The sequence below is a fragment of the Schistocerca serialis genome, chromosome 6, assembly GCF_023864345.2.
Source record: "Schistocerca serialis cubense isolate TAMUIC-IGC-003099 chromosome 6, iqSchSeri2.2, whole genome shotgun sequence".
Lineage (NCBI taxonomy): Eukaryota > Metazoa > Arthropoda > Insecta > Orthoptera > Acrididae > Schistocerca > Schistocerca serialis.
This window is the reverse complement of record NC_064643.1, coordinates 96,844,514-96,868,349: the sequence shown is the minus strand read 5'-3', so window position 1 is coordinate 96,868,349 and position 23,836 is coordinate 96,844,514. Positions and strand designations below refer to the sequence as shown.

At 36.7% G+C, this 23,836-nt stretch overlaps 1 protein-coding gene across 1 annotated transcript in view; it reads left to right on the top strand.

Annotated features, from left to right (window-relative positions):
• The window catches only part of LOC126484659 (Down syndrome cell adhesion molecule-like protein Dscam2), a 339,526-nt gene that overhangs the window by 152,767 nt on the left and 162,923 nt on the right, over positions 1-23,836 (top strand). Inside the window, exons 10-15 of the mRNA XM_050108250.1 lie at positions 5,324-5,434; positions 5,508-5,669; positions 5,766-6,056; positions 16,712-16,831; positions 22,415-22,588; positions 23,405-23,552. Coding sequence (XP_049964207.1) covers positions 5,324-5,434; positions 5,508-5,669; positions 5,766-6,056; positions 16,712-16,831; positions 22,415-22,588; positions 23,405-23,552 — 1,006 coding nt within the window. The remainder of the gene's footprint in view (positions 1-5,323; positions 5,435-5,507; positions 5,670-5,765; positions 6,057-16,711; positions 16,832-22,414; positions 22,589-23,404; positions 23,553-23,836) is intronic.

Genomic DNA, 23,836 nt, shown 5'->3' with positions numbered 1-23,836 from the left:
TCATTAAACTCCAATTTTTTTCTTCAGTAGACAGTATGGATCTATTTTCTACTTCTGTTTTACTGTTTCTGTTCTATTACTTAAGTCTGAGTTAGTTTTTTTTTTCCAACCTGTGTCTCTGACTCATTTTTATTTTCAGAGCACATTTTTCATAGCCCTTCAGAGTTTTTCTAACAGGAATCGGCAACTGCTTCCATCCTCTTATTACAATATCTTACAATTTTATCTTCACATTCTTTACTAACATTATTTTTTTTTCATCCATGTCTTTATTCACTGTTTTCAATGCATTTTCTAAACAAGCTCATACAGATTTTATCTTCTTGTTCAGACCATCAGTGTGAACCTTGATCTCACTAATGTTCTCAGTAATTTTGTCCACTTTCAAATTCACATTTGAATCTAAATTTCCAATGTCTCTTTTTAAGTTCACTTTTGAGATCTGATATTAACTGTAATAATAATAATAATAATAATAATAACCTAAGGGTCTCAGTTCCAGACTTTCCATATACCTCTTTATTTTCTTCATACAATTCACGTTTAAGTCTATCAGTATCAAGCCACTGTCTCTCACTGATTCATAACGAATTTATAAAATAATAAACAATGCTTATCAACAGGAGGACTTTAATTCTCTCTCACATCAGCTGCAATTGTTGCCAATAACTGTTGCTTGCCTATCATACTGCCCCATTCAGCAGCTGTGACTACATCTAGACTCCAGACTTGCTCATCATAAGCTGCTCCTTTGTCCAAGGTGGTGTCACCATCTTGTTATGGTATTGGCTGACCTGTTTCCAAAGATGCCAGCCAATTCCTATTCTCCCACTGTTTGATCATCAACTTAGCACTGTCCATACATTATCGTGCATCATCTGCACAACTTTAAATCAAACTTTCTCTTCTATTAGTATTTAGTACACTGTTTCTTGTCATTTCAAGTGAACAATTTATCTCTCAGTCTTTTATTTGTACTGTCGCTAACTTTTTTATCTTTCTTACACCATTTAATTGTAAACTGTTCACTGTCACTAACTGCTAACTTTACAGTACCTCTGCTTTCAGTCTTCATCAACCTTAGTACCACTATTAACAAACAGGTCTTTGCTATGTCATATTTTAGTTCATGAATTCTTTTAGCAGTACCAAAAGAGGAATACTTCCTAACATGGTGGCACAATACGTAATGGTACTCCCAGTAACACAAGTTGATCACTTCCAAAGTGAAAACATTTTTGGTATTGACACAGTGTCAAACAATAACAGATGCAAGACCATTGTTTTTAGTTTCACTTGCTCACACATGTATTACCTTTAAATTGTCTTTCTGAATGATGATGACTTTCTTAAATCTTCTATCCATATATGAAAAAAATGCACTTGCCCATACAATCAGTGACAGTTCAGTGGCAACACATATCACAGACCTCATCCTTCCACTAATCATAGTTCATAAAAAACTTAACCGTATAAGTACAGTTCTGTACTGATGTCACCACAGATATTTAGTGTGGTGCAAGTCAAATGATACAGCAATAAAGTGCAAAGCAATAAACACAGGTCTCATTTATATCAACCAAAGAAGTTCACAATGATACTGAATGAGATGAAAGTGTTAATTTAAACAGTTTGGACAGAAGCCTGACTTCCATACATTTCAGTACCTAAAGAGGTGGAAGAGACCACAAACACTTGCAGATAAATTAGTTTGGTGACTGCTAACGGTGAACTTTGATATACTTTCCATAATGTGTGTCACTAACTTTCATTGAGATGTTATCTTGGTTGTTACTTGCATGGAGTCTCATGAACGCATGTGTGTATGCAGCTACAGCCTCCCATCAGTAGACCAGTCACCTGGTGACACCACTTTGGCAATTTGCATGTTGATGAGGATGAAATAATGATGAAGACAACACAACAGCCAGTCCCCGAGTTAAGAAAATCTCTGACCTGCCCAGGAATTGAACCTGAGCCCCTCCCATGACATTCCAGTGTGCTGACCACTCAGTTATGGAGGCAGACACTAATGTATCAGAAGATTAGAATGTGAGGTACTACTCAGTTTTATCACTAAGATTCCAAGCCTGGACTGAAGATTGTTGAGGAATGGGAGGGTTATTTATAGACAGGTGAAAGGATATTTTACGATTTCAGTAGATACATATTAATTTATAAAACTGCAAGGTAAGAATTTACTATTGCAGATGAGCAATATGTTTCAGCAATAATTTGGTCTGCATTATATATGCTTAGTTAAAAAGTAAAAAAGATCCCAGAACTATTTTTATGCCTCCGCTGTGAATTACCTGTTTACAGTACAGTTGTCATATTTGAAATTATGTTAATTCATACAAATTTGTAAGTAATGGCTAAAGTGAATATTGAAAGGTGTCATATGCTTAAGGAAAATTAAGGCAACAGAAATTTATTGTGGACTTTGAGGATTAAACAAGAGTAGTGGCTCAAATGTCAAAAGTAAATTTGGGTGTGTACAAACTTCAATTATAAATATCAGTCAAATTACTTAGTTGTTGGGCACACAAAGGAAGTTACTGGAAAACATGTGTTCAGGACTTTCTGTTGAGTCATGCTAACCATCTGAAAACTAATGATTAGCTCATTTGATGCTGTTATAGTAATTTCATTTACGCATTGCTTTTAAAGAACATGGTTTTAAACAAATATGACTATATCACTATAATCAGCAGGTTGGAAATTGCCATTTGAATAATGAATTAATGAGAGATAATGCATGTACAGTATTGTGCCCATTTCAACAAAATTAACATACACATGGTATGTTCAGTAGACACAGCTGTAACATAAAAGGAAGTAAAATATTGTTATCGATAAGAGTACAACATTAGCAGATAGAGAGGTTCCAGCTTGCTATGTTTCAAACCTGCTCATGTTCAATGACTGCTTCACAACCTGTGCCATTTGGATCCTTCCTTACAGCACCAGCTCAAACCATGAAGATGGGAGCTTTCCTTGCAACACGTCCTTCAGTCCCAGAATCATCCTGGCTTCAGTCTTTGCTAGCAATCTGCACCAACACCCTCTACCCAACAGTATCTGCTTCCTTTGTCCTGTCGCCCCCTCACAGTCTACATCATGATCGTTATATGCTGCAAAAATTTATTGCCTCTGCTTCCCATGTGTCACACTCCTGTCCTGTGCTCCTGCTGCCTGTCCCTCCCACATTCCTATATTGCACACCTGCTGCCTCCCTCCAAGCCACTAGCTCCCCTCACCCTTCCCCCCAACCCCTCCTCCCACTTCCCAACTCTCTCCTCTTCTACTCACCACATGTGACACGATCCCTCACCTCAGTATCCCAGCAAAACCACAGTCCCAACATGGTGTGTTCAGTCAGCACAATGTAGCTACACAGGCATTTGCTTATGTGTACATTTGTGCATATGTACACTGTCTGATCAAAAGTGTCGACGCTTCACCCTTATGATTGCTTGAACTCTGCTGGGATTGCTTTCAGTAAGGTGTCTGAACATCTGTGGAGGAATTGCAGCCCAGTCTTCCTCAAAAGCTGACACTGAAGAATATAGTTATGATGTTCAACACTGGGATCCAGAGTAACTGGTCTGTAAAGTGTTCCATTGGGTTCAGGTCAGGACTGGGCATGCCAGCCCATTTCAGGAGTGTTACTGTTCAATGTCTCACAGATGCTTCTTTATGACAGGGTGCCTTCTGATGCTAATAAAGACAATCATTATCTCTGAACTGTTCCCCTACTGTATTCAGTACACAGTGCTGTAAAATGACTCCAAATCCTTCTGAATTTAGCATTTTCTTAAGCACAATATGGGGATTACACCCTAACCACGAGAAACACTCCCATGGCATAAGACAATCAACTCTGTCCTTCACTGTTGGTGCTACACGTGGTGACAAGTAATGTTCTCTAGGCATTTGCCAAATCCAAACCCTTGATTGGATTGCCACAGGATATAGTAGGATCCACCACTCCAGATCACCAGTGATCCACTGTCCAGTGGCATTGCTCTTTACCCATCTCAAGCACTACTTAGCATTAAATACAGAAATGTCTGCCTTATGAGGAGCTACTCAACCATGTACCCCATTCTTTTGAACTCACACCTACAGTAACTGCACTTGCTGGACTACGTTTAGCACTTTGGAACTCACTCATGATTCCATCTGCTGATTTCATGTTGTTTTTTGCAATGCTCGATGATCCCTGTCCATCATTACACGAAGTCTGCCTAATCTTACCTTAACTGTGGTTTTTCCCTCATGTTTCCACTTCACAGTCATATCACCAACAGTTGACATCTTGATGTATCTGTTATTCAGATGATATCCAATGATAAATCCAACTTCAAAGTTTCTGACTTTTCTGACTGAGCTATTTCACTGTTATTGCTTCCTTACTGACAGCACAATACTCCCTGCCTCCTTTTACACTGGTGATGAGTCCACTTTTTGTGACATCTAGTGGTCAATTCCAATTTGGATAGGGATGTGCAGATATTTTTGATCAGCTAGCGGTGTGTCTATCTTTAAAGGGTTCATCTGAAACCTAGCAAGCTTGCTCTCTCTTTCTCTCTCCCCACCCCCCCCCCCCCCACCCCCACTCTCTCTCTCTCTCTCTCTCTCTCTCTCTCTCTCTCTCTCTCTCTCTCTCTCTCTCTCTCTCCCCCCCCCCCCCCCTTCTTCTTCTTCTTGAGCATTGTTCAAAGCTTAGCAACTTTTCTGTCTTAACCCTTTAACTGCTCTGGTCGTGTTAACATCCACTCAATGCCTCAACTATACATTGGGCTGTTACCCTTAGTCCTTCTATTGCTTATATTCTACCAAAGATTTTTCATTGTTTTAGTGATACATTAAGAGAGGCAACATTTACAAACTAATTGGCAAATGCCACGAAGGCCACATTTTGTATTGGCAAGCACATCTCTGTTATTATGGAAATAAAAAATATCAAAGTTACAAAATTGTATGAGCAGTTTCACAGCATTAAAAATATGTGCTGAAAAACTTACTACATTTAACAAATAACTAATGGTTATTTTAAACAGGTCAAATAGTTATGCTCTTCATGCATGTACGTTATCAGTTCAATTTTAACCTTTGTGCTATTTTGCAGATTGGTGGCTTTCACACTTCCTTTCTTGCATTTACATTTTCAGTCAAGAAACAACCATGAAGTAATAATTTTGTTGTGTGTATAGATATCTGATGTGCATAATGTGTACATTCTATAGCAGTTAGAAGATGATAGTTTACAAAAGTGTCATTGATGTGTTTTCACCCAACTATAATGTGTATGTTGCAGGTTTACCATTTATACGAATAATGCCAAAGATAACTGCTGTGGCTGGGAGTGATTTGGTTATAAAGTGCCCTGTTGCTGGTTATCCTATAGAGTCAATTGTCTGGGAGAGAGGTAAAAAACTATAAAAATGTATTACTAAAACAAAAATTTTATGTATAAGTGCAATTTATAATACCTGTTTCAGATGGAAATATACTTCCCATGAATCGTAGGCAGAGAGTGTATCCTAATGGTACCCTAATAATAGAACATGCCCAAAGGCAAGCAGATGCAGGCACATACACATGTCAAGCACAAAACAGGCAGAAACACACAGCTCGAAGGGATGTTGAAGTACAGGTTCTTGGTATGAGATCAGATTAATTCCTTTCAGATTCTGTCACAAATATTCAGATTGTCTAGGGAAACAGCATATTTGTAACTTTGTTTTCTTTTGTTACAGTGCCACCAAAGATCTTGCCTATTCAAGCTATGACAAATCTTTTACGCGAAGGCATGAGAGCAGCAATTTCCTGTCAGATACTTGAAGGAGATCTACCTATAACATTCCGTTGGGAACGTAATGGGCAACCTGTTACAAACTCGGATGATGGTATATCAACCCGTCGCCTGGACGAATATTCGACATCGCTGGTTATAGAACGAATAACTTCAAAACATACTGGGAACTATACTTGTGTCGCTCACAATGTTGCTGGCTCTGAGAGTTTCACAGTTCCACTGACAGTGAATGGTATGTACTTGGAATTGAACATTGTGGCATTAGTAATATGCGTAGAAAAATACCATAATGTGTACAGCATGAACCTATGTTAAACCATATATATTAGCGCTACTTTTGAACATTATGTTTGTTTGAGGTAAGTACTAACTGCATGACAACAATGTATGTTTTATGTACAAAAAAGAAAAATTCACTTGGAATAAAATATAAAATTGTGAGACAGTTGGGTGGCCAGTACTTATCTTCAGGAGACAAAATTCTCAGTATGGCTGAAGGAAACTGTCGTAGCTGTCAGAACTATCAATTCCTTCACTGATGAGAAAATAGGAATAGGCTGGGGAATGTTAGAAGGCAGAGGGAGGTCACTCAGATCTCAAGATGAGGGGAAACGGTCCTCACCAAAGATGGTTTCTTTTCATACTAGTGTCTGTGTGACTTGTCCCCCTTTCTAACCAACATCAGCTTATCCACATTTCCCTCCTGAGGAAGGACCTAACAGTGACAAAAGCTAATATAGGTTATTGTACTTTTAATTCTGTATGTTTCTGCCCCAGAGCTCAAATACTTTTACTACATTTTTACTATAATGTTCTAGCACACTGTTGTGCATAGCTAATACATCAGTGCATGCTCAATGTTCAACATTGTGGTACTAAAATCATTGAATGCTAAATAATAATGTAGTTGATATGATATTTTTTCTGTGACTTGAATTGACTGATGTTTCCTGGTAGTTTGAAACACACAGTACTGCTCCCATTTCAGCAGAACAGAAGTGTTCGTTTAACGTGAGTCTGCTATACCAGTACCCAAAATTTAACTAGCCATCTATCAGGAAAGTGATCTTTGTAATTAATCTACAATTAAATGTAAGTAAGAGAAACCTACTTTGTAAGTGCCACCAGATACAAATGAAGGGAAAAAGTCGCATAAATGCTAGCTTCAACCGTCAAAAGTTTCAAAAAATTACGCCAATTTGGGTTGGGGAGCAATGATACACAAAGTAAAAACAGTGAGACAAGCTAAGAAGGATATCAACAAATTAAGGGGAAAAAATGAGCAACAGGAAATGATGAGAGATGGAAATCATGTTGAAGAAACACTCTAGGAATAAACTGCAAGAAAATCAACAAAATTTAACTTAATGATGAATATGGAAACACAAATAGATGTAAAATTACTGATAGTGGCACATGTCTGATGTTACAGGGAGGAGAAAAGAACGACAGATATGATTAAAATAAATTCCAGCCAGGTGTCTGCTTGCCATCAAACATGATGTACAATGAATTTCCATCAGATTGGGTGGAAAGATCCCAATTGTGTAAGCGCTGAGTTGGCACAAACATCACTGCTGTTGTACCAGATGAAATAACACTTGTTGGTATAGTGGCGGGTTCTTACCTTTATTCTGGAGGGGCTGAGATGATACTACAACTCATAAAATATGGAATCACTTTATTGCACTTGAACAAGATGAAATACTTAACTTTGTTACAATCCATGTTCACAGGAATGTCATTAGTGTTTATTACTGTCACCAAACATTAATACAGTATATCACTTGATATGGAACAAGGTACTACAGTGAAAACCCTGTTTTACGTTTTCAGGCAGTTCAGACTTAAAAACACAAAACTGAGGAATATGTTAAAACCCCAAAAATATGAGCAAAAACATATGTAATTGGCATATATGATTAAAAATTGTAATCCTCTTCAATACATTGTGTAAAATCTGTATAAGTGAAGGAAATTAAACACACAATACAATGTTTATACAATAATTTGTGGTTATGAATTTCATCAGTTCTTAAAAAGTCACAGTTGCATAACAGGAAGTATAAACTCGTCAAAAAATTGATATTTGCATCTGGGTACAAGGTAATTGAGCTATTTGCCAACAAGCTATGACCACAAATTATACATCAAAACATGTGTTTTTGAGAGATCTTTCCTTTGTAATCACCCAGAAAAAAGCGAACATTGGTGAGCATGGTGAATTAAATTGAAGATTGTGAATTACGGTGAAAGACATGTCAGGGTGTGTGTTCTCCAGCTGTAGAAAATAGCAGTGCAGCGTACTTTGGTGATGCGAAGGCAGTGACCTCAACTGTACTGCTTGTAAACTTTTCCTTGTTCGTTATGTTGAGTAGTCAAAGTGGAGCATTCTGCAGTACTGCCAACACATGCCATTTACACTTTAACTCATCACCTGCTGTAATGTAAACACAGCAGGTTTTATGAAAGCACACATATACACACAAGTTTTCCTTCATATGTAGTACTTATTTATACAAGTGAATATGAAATAAAGTTAAACCTGCTGTGATTTCAGTGTTTTTCTGTCCCAGCAATCTGTTACATTTACAACAATCTGTCTGCCTTTGTAATTCATTAAACACCATTGAGGACTGCAACAAAGATGAACAACTGATCACTGAAAATGTCCTGTTAATTGTGGTGCTGCATACAGCAAATGGAGTTGCCTATGTCAGCTGCGGTCAGTAGAGACATGATACATTCCGGATTCTGTCGACAGGCTCCAAGCAGAACTACTGTAAATAAAATAGTGTGTACGAGGTTTAACTACACAAATTAAACCTAAGTGGAAGCTGTGGTCAGCCCATTTGCTAAACACTGATCACATCAGCCATTTTTTGGAACAAGCCACCAAGTAAGCTTGCTAGAAGGCACTGCGTTAGTGTGGCTTAACCCTCCCATTACCAAGCTTTTTCACACCTCTATTTTTACCAAGCAGGGTATTTGGACTACACCAAAAGAGTTTTGTGTTTTATTGTAATATTTGTTCTCAGATTTCGTTATTTCCATTGAATGGGTTTATTTAGTATTGAAAAACAGCTTTTCAGGTTATTAGAAGTATTTAATCAGATCACAGATACAAAGTACAAAAAAATTTTTATATCTTTCACTAAATTCAGTACTCAACGAACAGAAAATTAATAAGCTATGTACTTCAACAGTCACTGCAGTAAAATAACACTAGACTTTTTTCAACTTTTCAGTCAAGTATATTTTTGCACTGCATGCACTTCACAGTAACAGTTTCTTCTCTGTTTATATTACAAACAGGTATCTTGCACGTTACACAACAGAATCTTGTTTTCCAATCTTTGTTTCTCTTGCAACCTTGACATCATTGTGGCATTGGTAACTTGGAACACTGGGTCTGGATCACTGCTGTAGGAATTGCAATACGACAAGCTTTCAGTGCATCTTGTACATCTTTATGAAGACCGTTGATATTTGTGGCTCTTTTTTCCATGTTGCCTTCGCTGAGTCCAAATGTCAGTTCAGTCATGAAGAGTTTACGTCGGCTTCGGTTATTCTTCTGCCATTCAGGAAATCTTTGAGTGTACAGAATATATGCATTCAGTGCTGCAATATCTATCATTTCCTTGAAAATTCTTAGTGGCCACCACCTTGTTCCTCTAACACAACTGTGTTCTCTTGTCATTTTGTCCCCATTATCTACAGCACCTTTGGTTTTGTTGTAGTGCAGTATGATTTCGGGTTTGTGTTCACTTTCTTCACCACTCACTTGTCTCTCATTACACTGAGTAAAGAGTAGTATTACTGCCTTTCCCTTCTTCGGAACATTGGAAACTAGGGTCAAGTCATTTATGAAACCAAACATTGAAGAGTGATCTCTCTTTCTGTTTGGCAAGAATTCCTTCGGAATCTCTTTCTTATTGGAATGCAAGGTACCAACCAATGTCGTGTTTCATTTTAGTAGTTCAGCAGCCAATGGAAAACTGGTGAAAAAATTATCAGTTGTTACACCATGACCGTTATTCAGAAATGGTTCCATTAGATCCAAAACAACTCTCTGTCCTTGATTCACTTCCCGAGTATTGTCCACCATTCCTGTGTAAATTTGGCTCCGTAATAAGTAAAATGTCTTCACATCAGCAGAAACCCAAATTTTAATGCCATACTTGGAAGGCTTTCTCTTCATATAAACCCTAAAAGGGCATTTTCCTTGGTACATTGCTAATCATTCATCAATAGTCACGTATTCATAAGGATAGAAGTTCTTGCACAAGTTAGATTGAAATTTGTTGAACACTACCATGATGGATTGTAGCTTGTCCTTGGTTTCTTCAATTCTCTGTGTTCTTGTGTCTCTGTTCTCAAATCGCAAGAATTTCAGTATAGACAAAAATCGGTTTCTTGACATGGCAGCAGAAAAGAATGGTTGCCAAAAGGCAACATCACCTCCCCACAGATAGGAAGCACTTGTGCGATGTCCATGAGTTTGACCAGCTCCTATTAGAATTGCTAATACAGCATACATTTCAGTTGCATTTATATCTCTCCATTGTCATTTTGTTCGAAGAATGAGCTGCATTCCACAAACAAATTACTTGTTTGGCTTCCCTGTTTGTTTCTTCTACAATGATGCTCACGATTTCCGGTGAGATAAATAATAAAAAGGACTCTGTTTTTGTTTTGATTGTTTTTCCATCATTCACTGGGCCAGGTATTACATTCAAAATGTTGCGATGTCGACACTGCCCACCTTTTGGTGGTTCACTAGAAAATTGTAGTCCACTTCTAGAAACAAACAAATCTCCAGTTCTTCGTCTTCTTCTTCTTCTTCTTCATCATCCTCTTCTTCTTCTTCTACTTGTTCACGTGAATGTGTAGTGCCTTCTGGTATTTCATCATCAGCTTCATCTGATGCTATGATATGGTCTTTGTCAAGAGGTTCCATATATTCATTCAGTTCATTATCAATGTCCCATTCATTTTCATCGTCACTGACATCAGAATTGTATAGAATTTCCATGATCTCTTCGCTAGAAAACCCTTTGGACATCCTTACTTGCAGATGAAATACTGACTTGTGTATTGTCAGCTCAACAGTGAACATCAAATTCAACTCAACAATAGTAACCAGCAACAATAACAAACATTGGATCTATGGCAAAACTCAACAAAGAAGATGAATGACAGATATATTTCCCAAAATCTTCTTTTTCTACGAATAAGAAAATAAGAAGCTTCATACCAAGTGGGGTAGTCTCACAATCCCACCAATAAATGACTTGAATAACAATGATAAAGCCAAAAAAATTAGACAGTCGTGAGCATGAATTCAACGTCAATCATTTTAGTACAAAGTCATGAAACCACAGGCATGTCCCCCTTCAGATAACATTATTAGAGGGAAAAAATCAACCTGGGGTAGTAAGAATACCCTGCTTGGTAACGCAAGGGTTAACCATGCTAAACAGCTGTTGGCAGCAGGTGAAAAACAAACATCCAAGCTGTTGTAATCCAGCAGTTTTCACCATATTTCACAGTTTTCTTTTTATTTCACAATGTAAGCTATAAATTTTTGCTATTTTCAAGGTGAACATAAAATGAAAGAGCCCTCAAAACTAAGTGTTTCAAGGTATAATTTGTGGCAGTAGTGTGTTGAGAAATGGCTCAATTACCCCATAGATAATTAGCAAAAGTAATAGAATTTTCAATTACATGCTCTACACTATTAGAAGTGGCAAAGCCCACCTTTTTCCTTGTAGGTCTGTAATATGATGTAAAATTTTGAAATTTCTTTATTGTTTGTTTATGGCTTTGGGATTTGGCTATGTCTGTTGACTTAATGAGTGTTGGTGAAATTGCTGCATAGGAGGAGGAGAATTAAATTCTCGCACTGACTTTGATTTATAGCTTCTGTGCTTGTTTATAATCCAGTACTTTAGGAATTTCTAATGCTTCATTGGCTAAAGTCTGTAAACTTGCACTTGTGGATTTTTAATAGTTATGACACCACCTGTGAAACTGAAAATATGGGTTGTGCATATGTAGGTGGTGATGTAGTTTCATGTATATAATATTTACCTTGCACACAATTAAATGGGCGAATATTCAAATGATTTTGCATTTGTGGACATAAAACAGAGTGAAAACTGTCTGTAAGACAATGCAAGGTTCTTTTCTTCTTGATATGTCCTTGTTACTGTCATGTGTAATATATATCTACTGATTGGGAACCACTGCACTCACCTCTGTGTCCCTAACTAGGGCTGCAATACATTTAGATTTCCCTGGATTGGTTCTAGTTTTGAGGGCGTGCTGGAGGGATTTTTATACAACTGTCTGGGGAAACCTGGACCTTTTTTCATGCCTGTGGAAATTCAATTGCTTGGAATTAGATTTTAAGTTAAAATTCAGTAAAGGAGAGCTTAATTATAGATAGTTTCTTTGTTGTAGTCTACTAAAAGCACAGCAGCAAGCACGTTTAGCCACTCTCCTATATGCATACAATATGTTCCAAAATTGTCTTCACAACTCTGATCATGTATATTTTAGAAACAGAAATTGGTAGAAATATCCAGTTTGTGGCACACACACACACCTAAAGCTGATTTTTCTTATTTTTCCATGTTAGTTATTGACTGACCACCCTCCGGCAGTTGGCACAGTGTGTGTAATGGTTTTTACAGATCAGATCTGACACCCAGCTCATTTGGAACCCCAGTATATTTTTTTTTCTTTGGTGAAGACTTGCATGAACTGTGAGCTCACATCAAAGCAGCAATAGCATTCTTTAATGAGAAGAGCCTAGGCCAGACATGGAACTGGAATATCGCTTAGATAATCTGTGTGTTACAGGCAGCACACACATTTAAAGTGACATCCATCCAGCAGACCCCCTTTTTCGTGACAGTCACAGTTTTTCTAGCTATGTCATGATTTTTTTCAAAACTAATTTGGGACACTTATTTGTCCTGGATTTAACAATCATGAAATGATTTATTCACCTGTATCAGTATGCTGTTACTGAAAGGATATTTTCCCAAATGAGTAATGTATGGAGCAGTGCCAAAACACAGTTTGGTGTAGAAAGTGCAAAAGCTGTGTTAGTGACTCGAGTGAATTATTATGAAACTTGAGTTGAATGTTTTCATAAGGCTGTTGAAGAATACAAACATGCTGAAGAAAATTTACAGCACTGATAGATACTGTTTGCCTGCTCACATTCCTTCATCCTAGAAGGTACTAATAAAATATGAATTAATGCCTTTTTGTAACAAATCTAAGTGATAGTTTGCATTTATTACTTTCAATTCATACTTTTTTGTAATATCAAATTTTTTTAATGTATACTGAACTTGGCTCTAGAAAGTATGTTCATCTTAACACACTGAACTCTTAAGTAACTACTAGAACCTTAGGTGTATATGAACATTATGCCGCAAATCGCACTTTTCTATCTATCCCCATTTCTGAAATATATGTGATCAGAGTTGTGAAGACAATTTTGGAACACCCTGTATTTTCCATACTTCTTTATTGAGACAGTGAGAAACTACAACAATGGGCAATCGCTTACTCCATGACACTGCCCTGCCCACCAGACAACTGAATGTCTTAAATGTCATTTGCCTTCTATTTATTGAGCTGCATAAAACTGATTTCATTTACTTTCATTTTCCTTACTGCTAATTAATACTATGTCTTAATATGAATGTCTCTCGAATGCACTTTTGCAAATCCTTGTTACTGTCATGTGTAATATATATCTACTGATTGGTAGGAGGCACACAGCCATTAGCATTATTAGCACTGAAACACAAGTGAGGAAACATTCCCCCTCTAATGTCACTGCTGCTCATGGAACACTGTGGCTATCAGCCAACTTACCATCTACAGACCATTTGTTTCTGGGATAATAATCCGATTTGACCCACATGTCTGGGGTTTTTTTAATTTTTGTCTGGGGGTCGGCAGTTTAAGTGATGGCAGGCCTACTCCAGTGATACATCAGGTTAATTAGTTATGCACTAATTGGTGCTGGAACAGTTTAATCTAAAACAGTATATTAATCACTCCATTCACTTCATAATTAAATGGACATGTATGCTGCTTATGTTAACATTGGCATACCCCTAATATGTGCCTTCACTTAGGACCATCCTCTGTCAGTATAATGAAGCACTGCTTTAGTTCAACTAATTAAATTATTGCAGGCTGGTTTCACTCAGAAAAATGAATGGATAACTCTGTCAGCTAAAAATTAAAGAGTGGTTTCAGTTAAAAGAATGAGTACATGGTCCAATGGACAGAAAAACTACTGATTGTTTTCACTTGAAAAGAAAGACTGAATAATTCAGTCAATATGCAAAGCTACAACTGTGTCCATTTTTTTCATTCGATTTCTCCCACTGACTGTTTGCACTCAAAACAAATGAATAATAATACAAATGACAGGTAAAACTACAATGGACTGACACGATTATTTTCCTTTCGGTTGCTCCCACACATTAGTTTCATTCAAAAGAATGAATGAGTAGTCCAACCAATTGAACAATTGTTTTCATTCAGTTGCCCCAGAAGATGGGTTTCATTCAAAACAATGAACGAGTAGCCCAACTGACTGAATTGATTGTTTTCCATTCTGTTGCTCCCACAGACTACTTTCACTCAAAAGAATGAATGAATTATTGAACAACTACAACCGAATGAGTCAGATGTTTTACAACAGCCAAATGAATTGATTGTTTTCATTCAGTTCTTCCTAGCACTATACTCTCTTCTATCTGACAAGTGATTCAGCAACAACAGTAACACCATACTGATCACTAAGGCGTCTTGCCCAGAAGTTGACATTTGACTACCACCAATGGTAATAATAAATTGTTGGTGTAAAGATGTTGTAAGGAAGATGTGGTTCAGTTGCACCTGGATTTAGATTCAGACCACGTAGTTGGATTATTAAGAAAAACTTGTAGCAGAGTATGAATATACCTGTGTAAAAAGTGGAAAGTGCTATTTATTTTCTAGTGTCAATGAGAATTGTAAACTCTGCATCTTTCACTGTCATGCATGTTGATTACCACTCTCCTGTAAGTTGCATAGTGCACAGTGCAACAGTCACTGCTGATGTGTTTTGCATTAGTGCCTGAGAGCACCTCCAGACCTTGACAAAACTCTTGTGCATAGCATATGGAATTCACCCCTAAAGTTGTCAGTGAACTATCAAATCCCACACCTGTATGTAACTAGTGCATGCTGACCAGCAGAGGTAGGCAGCAGAGGTAATGAATAAACGTTCTCAGTGACATCTCATCAAATGCAGGGAGAGAAAGCCTGTCACCACAAGTACAATGATACTGTGAATAAATGCTAAGGCAGTTGTTTGAGTTGTCAGCATTTGCTACTATCTGCAGTCCCTAGAAAGACTACAATGGAGCCCCTATGCAAACTGCACAGCAATTACTCCTAAGGTGTCTATGGTCTATCCAGTTGCTCCTATAAAAGTAATGAGCATATACTGGCAATGGGAATCTGTGTTAGAGCTTCCATGGTAATGCCAGAATATTCACCAATGTGAATACTCTAGTATGAGTACCATTCGTTGCACTGGAATTGCCCTTGAACCAGGGGCAACCTGTGTTTAACACTGAATACATCAAGCAAATTTGAACCCTGGGTCTGCACTAACTGTATGGATGTGTCAACGGCATTGCCTCCTCGTGGTCCCCTGTGAGTTCTGGTCAGCAGTTTTGTTACTGCTGGATAGTGACTAATAGTGGTAAACTACAGAGGATCCAACACTTCAGTAAGGCAGTAAGTAGCAAAGAGTGAAAGATAAATAAATAAAATAATGGGAAGTCCATGCTGGAATAACAACAATATTATGAAAAGGGTACATTGCTACTTATCATAAGGAGCTTCTCTTGGTGGGAATTAAGCAATACAAGATATTCTTAATGTAGAAGAGAATCAAGGCTTTCAAATGAGGTATGTGAATCCTAAAACAAAAATTTCTAAGCTAAGTCTGATTTTCAAGTGCATGTAGTTTTTTCCAAATCTTAAATTTTGCCCATTACCTTAAATAAAATGTTTCTAAGCAAAGTGCCTCAAGTCTCAGCTACATTCTTAATAATACAGATTATAAAAATGAAGCTTATTTCAGAATTTTTTGTTATTACACACATGGCTGCACGTTTCTTACATAAGAAAGATTTGCTTATTGCAATACTAAAATCGAATAATTACAGCAATTTAAGGTTTATCAGAGTTATATGTTGCTGTTTAGAAACCTTTTAATTGTATTATGAGAACAGTTCCATTGTTTAACTGCTCTAACACGTTGATTTTATTGTAATTTTCAAATTTTCTTATATTGTTAGTATTTTATGTTGACAGCAACTGACAGACTTCATCTTTCTTCAATAAAATTGCTTGTCTCTGATATTCAAATACAATTACTGATTACAAAATGTTAATAAATATTCCTCCATATAGGCAACAACCATGTCAATTATAGCATTATTTCAGAATTTTTATTAATTGAACAAAATACTATTTCAAATTAATATGAAAGTTTTTGGAAATTGACTTTCAAAGATCCCTGTGTAAAAGTTTAATGATTTGTCCAAGACAATAACTATCTCTATTTGTTTTATTCAAATGGAATAAATATTCAAATCATTTAATTTTCCATGGACACCAGTAGATTTAGAAACAAAAATAGGCAAGTGGGTGCACATTTGCTGGTGTAGTACATTATCTATACTGTATGCATTTTTTCCAATTACTACAGTATCTGTGCATGTGTATGAATGAATGAGAGCTACCAAAAAATTTGTAGGATAGAGAAAAAATAATTTATTGCTGTTTTTTCAGTACCACCACATTGGACAGTAGAACCAACTGACGCAAATGTTGCCTCTGGTCAAGATGTTACATTGCACTGCCAAGCTGATGGCTACCCGGTTCCTAGTATTACATGGAGAAAAGCAGTTGGTAATTACACTGTAAATCCTTTTGTATGTTTATGCTCCTGTGCTCTTGATGATATTAAGAGTGTTACATATATTAAAACTCAGTGCCCTGCTATGAGGTTCTAGCTCATGGAAATTTAAACTTTGTACAGTTGTAATTAAGTAGAAAGTAATATTTGCTAAGGTAAAAAGATTTGCATAAGGGCTATAAGTGGTTTGGTGGTTAAGTAGGTAATTGTCAGGCTATCATCCAAAGGCCTTTAGTTCAATTGTCTGTGAGTCTGCAGATTTTTTCTGTCACCTATCAGTTATTTCACCCATGACAATGATTCGTTAATGTCAAAAATCTGAAGATGCGCTATGTTTTGGAATTGTAGCTCTTCTCAAAACTGGTAGAGTGTCAGAGGAAATCAAGGTTATGCCATCCCCAGTAGGACCAGAATTATTAAACAAAATTTTGTTCAAAGCAACCTTCAGTTTGTGGACAGCCTTATTTTTAATGAAGGCTGTATATTTCTCATACATTTGCTATGCTTTGTTACCATTTGCATAGAAACTTTATCTCCTTCATTTTGGATGTATCATCAAAATTATCATAATTAATTTTTTTCACTGCATTTGGCAAGTAACAGTTCTTGTGTACAAGCTACATAGTCAATAAATTATTGTGCTATGTACACTGACACTTCTTTTGTGTTCAAGTGCTGAGGCCAATAACTCTGTATGAGAATGTAGAAATTCTAGTGTGAACTTCAACACTCTGGGACTCGGTGGTGAAGGAAGAAGTGGAAATTTGTTTGGATTGGGATTTAATTAGTGGAGATTGCAGTTTCTGCTTGGACAAAGCATGGAATTCAGCACTTTTTTGATCAACTTGCAAAGACATCACTACTGTGCATATCCTATTGGTGGGTCGATATCCCAACATGGATCAAGTGTCTAACCAACAACATCTGAGGCCATTGTGTATTGTGTGGCTGCAAGCACGTTGATGGCTTTCGTATTTAAAATAACAAATGTGCTCACTCAGAAGATGGCCAAAAGATATATGGCTGAAATATAAATAGAAGAAATGGAGTTTCTGCAGCTGCATACCCAAAATCTAATGGCTCAGTCAATATGTCACGAAAATATGAAGATTCACATAAACTACTTTTCAGTTTTCTTGACTATCCTCTCATTCATTGAAGTTAACCTCTAAGAAAACACAGATCATTTGTAGCTGTTGTAACGTTATACAGACACACCATCAGAAGTAACACCAACCACGTTTTATTCTGCTTCCACAAGTAGAGATCCACAATAACACTGTATAAGTATAGAACAGTACAAAGTCTCATAACTATAGAACACATCAATATGCAGTCTTGTAGGCAAGTGTACAATAAGCCAGTGAACATAAGTGAACCCAAGGGCTTGGTGCAACAGGCTTATATTGGGCTCCCTCCCCCCAACCCTCGAATCTCCCAGACCTACTACCAGACCTACCCTGTCCCCATCATGTCCCTCCAATTCTTTCACAAGCAGAAATACACCTTCCCCCACCCCACTGATACTGTATACATAAGTAGCAGTGGCAGTGTTAATTCTTTGACTTTTGTACAGCTTACTCTTGTCTGTGTACAGTAATGTATTCTCATGGCCGTAAATTGAGCATGTAATCCAAGAAAATAATATTCTTATGTTCCAGTGGTTCTCTGTTAGGAACTGCAACAATGGCTACCAGTAAGCCGATGAAGTTGTGCTGCCCAAACTCCATATGATTATTGCAGCCACTTTTGACAATGATAGAACCTCAGTGCAAGCAGCAATAACATGAGTACATTTGCAATGATAATTAGAGAGCTGTTGACACTTTTCACCAAAACAGAGACTGGCAGGTTCTTGGAGATGAGCCTGCTGAAACAAAAGGTGATATACACAAGAAGAAGTCCAATAAAAATGTAAATTGGGTTCAGTGACTCCAGAAACTTGAAAATGTTGCCAAAGTCATTTTTCACAGTCATACAGAGGAAATGGTGGGGGTCGTATCAGTGGCTGTGGAACCTGGTGTGCCAACCTGCTGCCAAATTGTCATGGAGAGAGCCTGCTACTGGTCAGTGAGAGCTTGCTGTTGTTCCACAAGAGATTGGAGAACTTCTTCCACTCAGACATTGGCTGTAAATCACACCAAAGAGATGAAACATTCAGAGTATGCCATCCTCACCCTCAAGTATGTTTTAACATTATACAGAAGTAACACCAACCAAGTTTTATTCTGCTTCCACATGAAGAGATCCAAAGTTACACAGAATGCAGTATAAAGAGTACAAAGTCTCATCACTATAGAACATATCAAAATACAGTCTCGTAGGTGGGCTTACAATAAGCAAGTAAACATAAGTGAGGGCAAGGGTGTGGAGTGCTAGGCTTATATTGGGCTGTTGTGCACACAGCACAGTAAATGCTGCACCATCTGTCCAGATTATGAGGCAACCTCTCTAGGCTGGCCATGAAGGCACTTGTATCATGCACTGCATGATTACTCACATTCACACTAACTAACTGTGAAATACAGACACTTTTGCTATCTTCATTACTTTTAAGACTGTAGGTGGCATAAGAAAACTACAAAGTGCCAAACAATGATACATTTATCTGTATCCCTGACATTCTTCAACCATATTTTGAAATTCCTTGAGAATGGTGATAAAAAGATTAAAATCAGAGGTTACACTTAAACAACATCCTTCATGCTGATGACACTATGTTTCTCCTTGATTCTTTCTAGACAGAGTAAATATAGCAATGAAGAGTTTTAACTTAAAATCAATTTCCAGAAACCAGATTTAATACTTGTCAACCAGAAAAAAATAACTAAAACAGTTATAAACTTAGATGAATATATACTAACAAAAGCGACCAAAACAAATGCCTAGTTTCTTAACAGAAAAAAATTAGAAAAATAAGAATGAGAATTGACACAGAAAAGCTATATTTAAACAACTTGGAGCAGTTCACACACATTTGTGATCTTCAATTTAACATGCACTTGTGAATAATGAGGTTTGGTGTGTAGTAAGTATTCCTGTATGGAGTTGAACCAAAATATTCAATATTTCATCAATAAATATGATGAAAGTGAATTAAAATGTGTACATACTGCAGCGTGCAAAAATTATGTGGGTAGATGATGACCAATGATAAGATGAGATATTACTGGGGTTAAAGCATTAGACTTGCATTCAGGAAGAGCAGGATTTGAGTTCCAAATCCTTGAAGACTTTCCATCTGGATGGGATTTCCAGAACATGATTTGTGAAGGAATGAAAAAAAAAAAAGAAGGGAAAAACACAGAAAAATAGAATATTTTTACCAAGTCTACAGAGCAAACTGTACCTCTTTATGCAACTTATGATAGATGAAAAGATAGAAGGAAAACGTGAACCTGGACAGAGAGTAGTTTAATGGTTGTGAAATCTCCAGTGGTGACTCAGAATCATTAATTACAACAGCTGAAAACTGAGAAGAATTTTCCTTGCCCCCCTTGCTTGAAGAAATAGCACCCAAAGAAGAAAGATACGACTGTATATTTTTTCTTTGACCTTTCTATTTAGATTGTTGTCCTATTTCAGTGGAACAATAAAAGACAAATATTTAAAGAAACACAGTTTGGCTTTGTGACAGCAGCTTGCTCTAGACAAGAAATTAAATAAGGTGTATTCTAATAGTAATGGCCATTTGCTTATGTTTAAATGTTGGCAGCCCAGAATAAAGTCACGCAGCACTTCTTCAGTTGTGATATGCATTTTGTAATTTGCACTTTGTGTGCGTAGCTGCTCATAGTCACCAGGAGTTGGGCCTAGTTTATGAACCTATGGTTATTAGTGATAGAAAGGTTAGACAGTGGTGCTAGGACTTTAACGCCATAACATAAAGTCCCAACTTATTTTGTTTTTATTATTTTGACAGAATCTTAAAATCCAGAGTATACTCAGGCAACTTAAGAACAGACTTTTGAAAAACTGAAACCTCTCTTATACCCATTTCAGTGCTGATAGTTAAATGATTGGCTGCTAAAGAGTCCCATATTTGTAGCTTGGCTGTCATGTTCTGGTTGAGGTGGTTGCAACTAGGTATCATCTTTACTGTGTGCAGCTTTGGTTACTCAACAATAAGACATAAGCTTTCAAGCTCTGTCCTCTATTGTTTAGGTAGTGCTTCTAGCTGCAGTGATCCTTAATTTGACACTGAATTTAGCAGCTCAGAAAGTGAAGAATAATGTGATTTTATTTCATTAAAGACTGAAAGTGATGACAGTTTGTCAGATAACTGAGAATTGCTTGCCAGTTATATAAATATGTGAACTGTGCCCCATCCAGCTCCTCCAAGATTTATGTTCACAGGAAACCATTTTAAAATACATGGCTCTACTTCATATCTACACAGAAACTGAAAAATTAGTTTTAGTTTTAAGATGTTTTAGTCAAAGTCTAGTGCATTAGTATTCCCAGGATGTTATTAATGCTGCTCTTTAAAAATCTGTAACTCATTATTATGTTCTTTCAAAACTATCATTATATGTCTGTATGTAATGCCTTGGATTATAAGATGTTTTTAATAAAAATTACTATTTTTTGGGTCATAACTCACTAAAAAATCAACAGGTATTGGGTTAAAAGTGGTCATACAAATGTGTATTGTGAAGAGCGGAGTGGCAGACTCTAAACCCTTACCATTGAAATTGTCCAATAAATGGAAAAAAAAACTGTGATCTGATCAACGGTTGATGATTGCTGCTCTGCCTGATGTATTCCTCCTGTTTGGCACATCACGATTATCATAGAAAAGCATGGCTATTGCAAACTGTATACAAGGTGGCTACTGAAAATGCTTTCCAGACAGCACAAAGGACGATGAATGCTGAACGTGTGAGCACTTTTGGACTGATATTGACAAGATGGAAGTGACTTGTTTTCCTGTATTATTATGGGCAATGAGATGTGGATATTGTACACCAACATGGAATCAAAATGACAGTCTGTGTTATGTAGTCATTAAACTTCATCAAAATAAAAAAATACTTCAATAATCGTTTTAATAAGTTGAAAACGATGACTAATGTTTTCTAGAGTGAAAAGAGAATTCTTATGGTGGATGTCATGGATGTGGGTCAACGATTACAGCTCATGTGTAATGAAAAAACAGTCCCCAAACTGATTTATGACACCCAAAATGATGGAATGAGAAACTGTCATTCCCTTCCACTACAGTGTCATTCTCTTCCACTACAATGTGTGTCCACAGATTCAGCATTTCTGCTGGGGCCTTATTGACCAACTACCTTACAGCCATGAGCTTTCACTCAGTGACTATTATCTCCTCACACCTGCCTTATGAAATTATTCTGCACCTAACATCCTTTGTGGAGAATGTAGTGAGAACTCTTTCAGTTCACTGCTTTTCATTTTATTTTAGTTTTTGAACCTAAATCCAGTTGTTGCTAGCTTATAACAACTTTCATTGATTTTATTCCCTTATTACCCATGGAAAAAATCACAGTAATCATTGTCTTGCACAAAGAATTAAATGAAATAAATATTAGTAACCAATCTCTTGTTTGCAGGTTCACATCCTGGTGAATATAAAGAATTTCTATATGAACCAAACGTAAATTTTTACCGTAATGGTTCACTTGAGTTCTTACACATAAGCAAAGACAGTGAAGGATACTACTTATGTGAAGCTAAGAATGAGGTTGGAACTGGAGTCAGCAAAGTCATATTTCTGAAAGTTAATGGTATGTACTGTATTTTGCCATGGTGTTTAATATGTTAGATATTCTCATTGGCCTTTAACATCTGACTCTGTACTGTTTGCTATTGTTTTATATGCAAATGACATACAGACTACACAACTTTTATTTAGAAGATTTTCATACATGGTGCACATGGTCATACTCAGTTACAAACTCCAATGTTTCAAGGTTTTTTCAGTATTTAGAAATTTAGATGGCCTGAACCATCTGTTAAACTGTCATCCACACTAGAAGTGGTTTTTTAAAAAGCTGCTACAATTATTGTCTTAGCTTAAAACAGGTTGTTATTTCAATGCTGTGTTAACACTGCTCTGTTTTATATTTGGTGCATTGTTTCTGAAAGTATAAGAGCTCTATCCAATTTATTGATAATGAAAAAGATAAATATTTTGTGTTATTCTATTTCTTCCCATCATAGTTCATTGCACAGTTCTTATCCTGGCAGTCAAAGCACCAATCATAAAACTGTGGCACAGTCTATTTAAAATAAAAGTAAATTTACAAGTCTTCATTGGAAACCTAAACATCATGTATTAGTCACTAAGAAGTGATGAAGATGGACATCAATTTCAGCTTATACAAAGAGATGTTGAGAACAATTCTTTGCATAAATTGATTTTAAAAGTATGCTGTAGTATTGTTCACAGTGCTTGTAGACTGTACATGCGGAAAGACAACATTTGCATGACACTGACTTTGTCTATTAACATACCTAACCACTGAAAAAGTGTTAATTATATACTTAAAACTTTCTCAGGGAAAATATGCAGATGATTGTCTTTCAACTACATATTTCAGCTCCGGCATACTTTCCACAGAAATCAAAACAAATGCAAGTGGAGAAGGGTGAGCAGGCACATCTTCAGTGCACGGCTCTAGGTGACACACCAATTGATATTATGTGGAAGGTAGGAGGAAAGCGCATAGCTGATGACATGGACCAAAGGTAAAGATATATAAAATGTAAAGGTTACTCACTTAAATTTCAGATTTGTAGCACTGCTACATTCTTTTATATTTTCATTTTTTAAAGATTTTATTGTTAGTGCTTGCTATTGAAACTGCTTTTTTCCCCCTCTTGCTCTCTTTGTTTCCTACCCTTATTTTGTACTTCTATCAAATATTCTTCCCTAATCAATACCTTTTGCTCTTTTATATACATACTGTTGCACACATCGATGCTCTGCGTGCCCATTGTGACTCAGTACCACCAAGGACAATCAGTTCTCA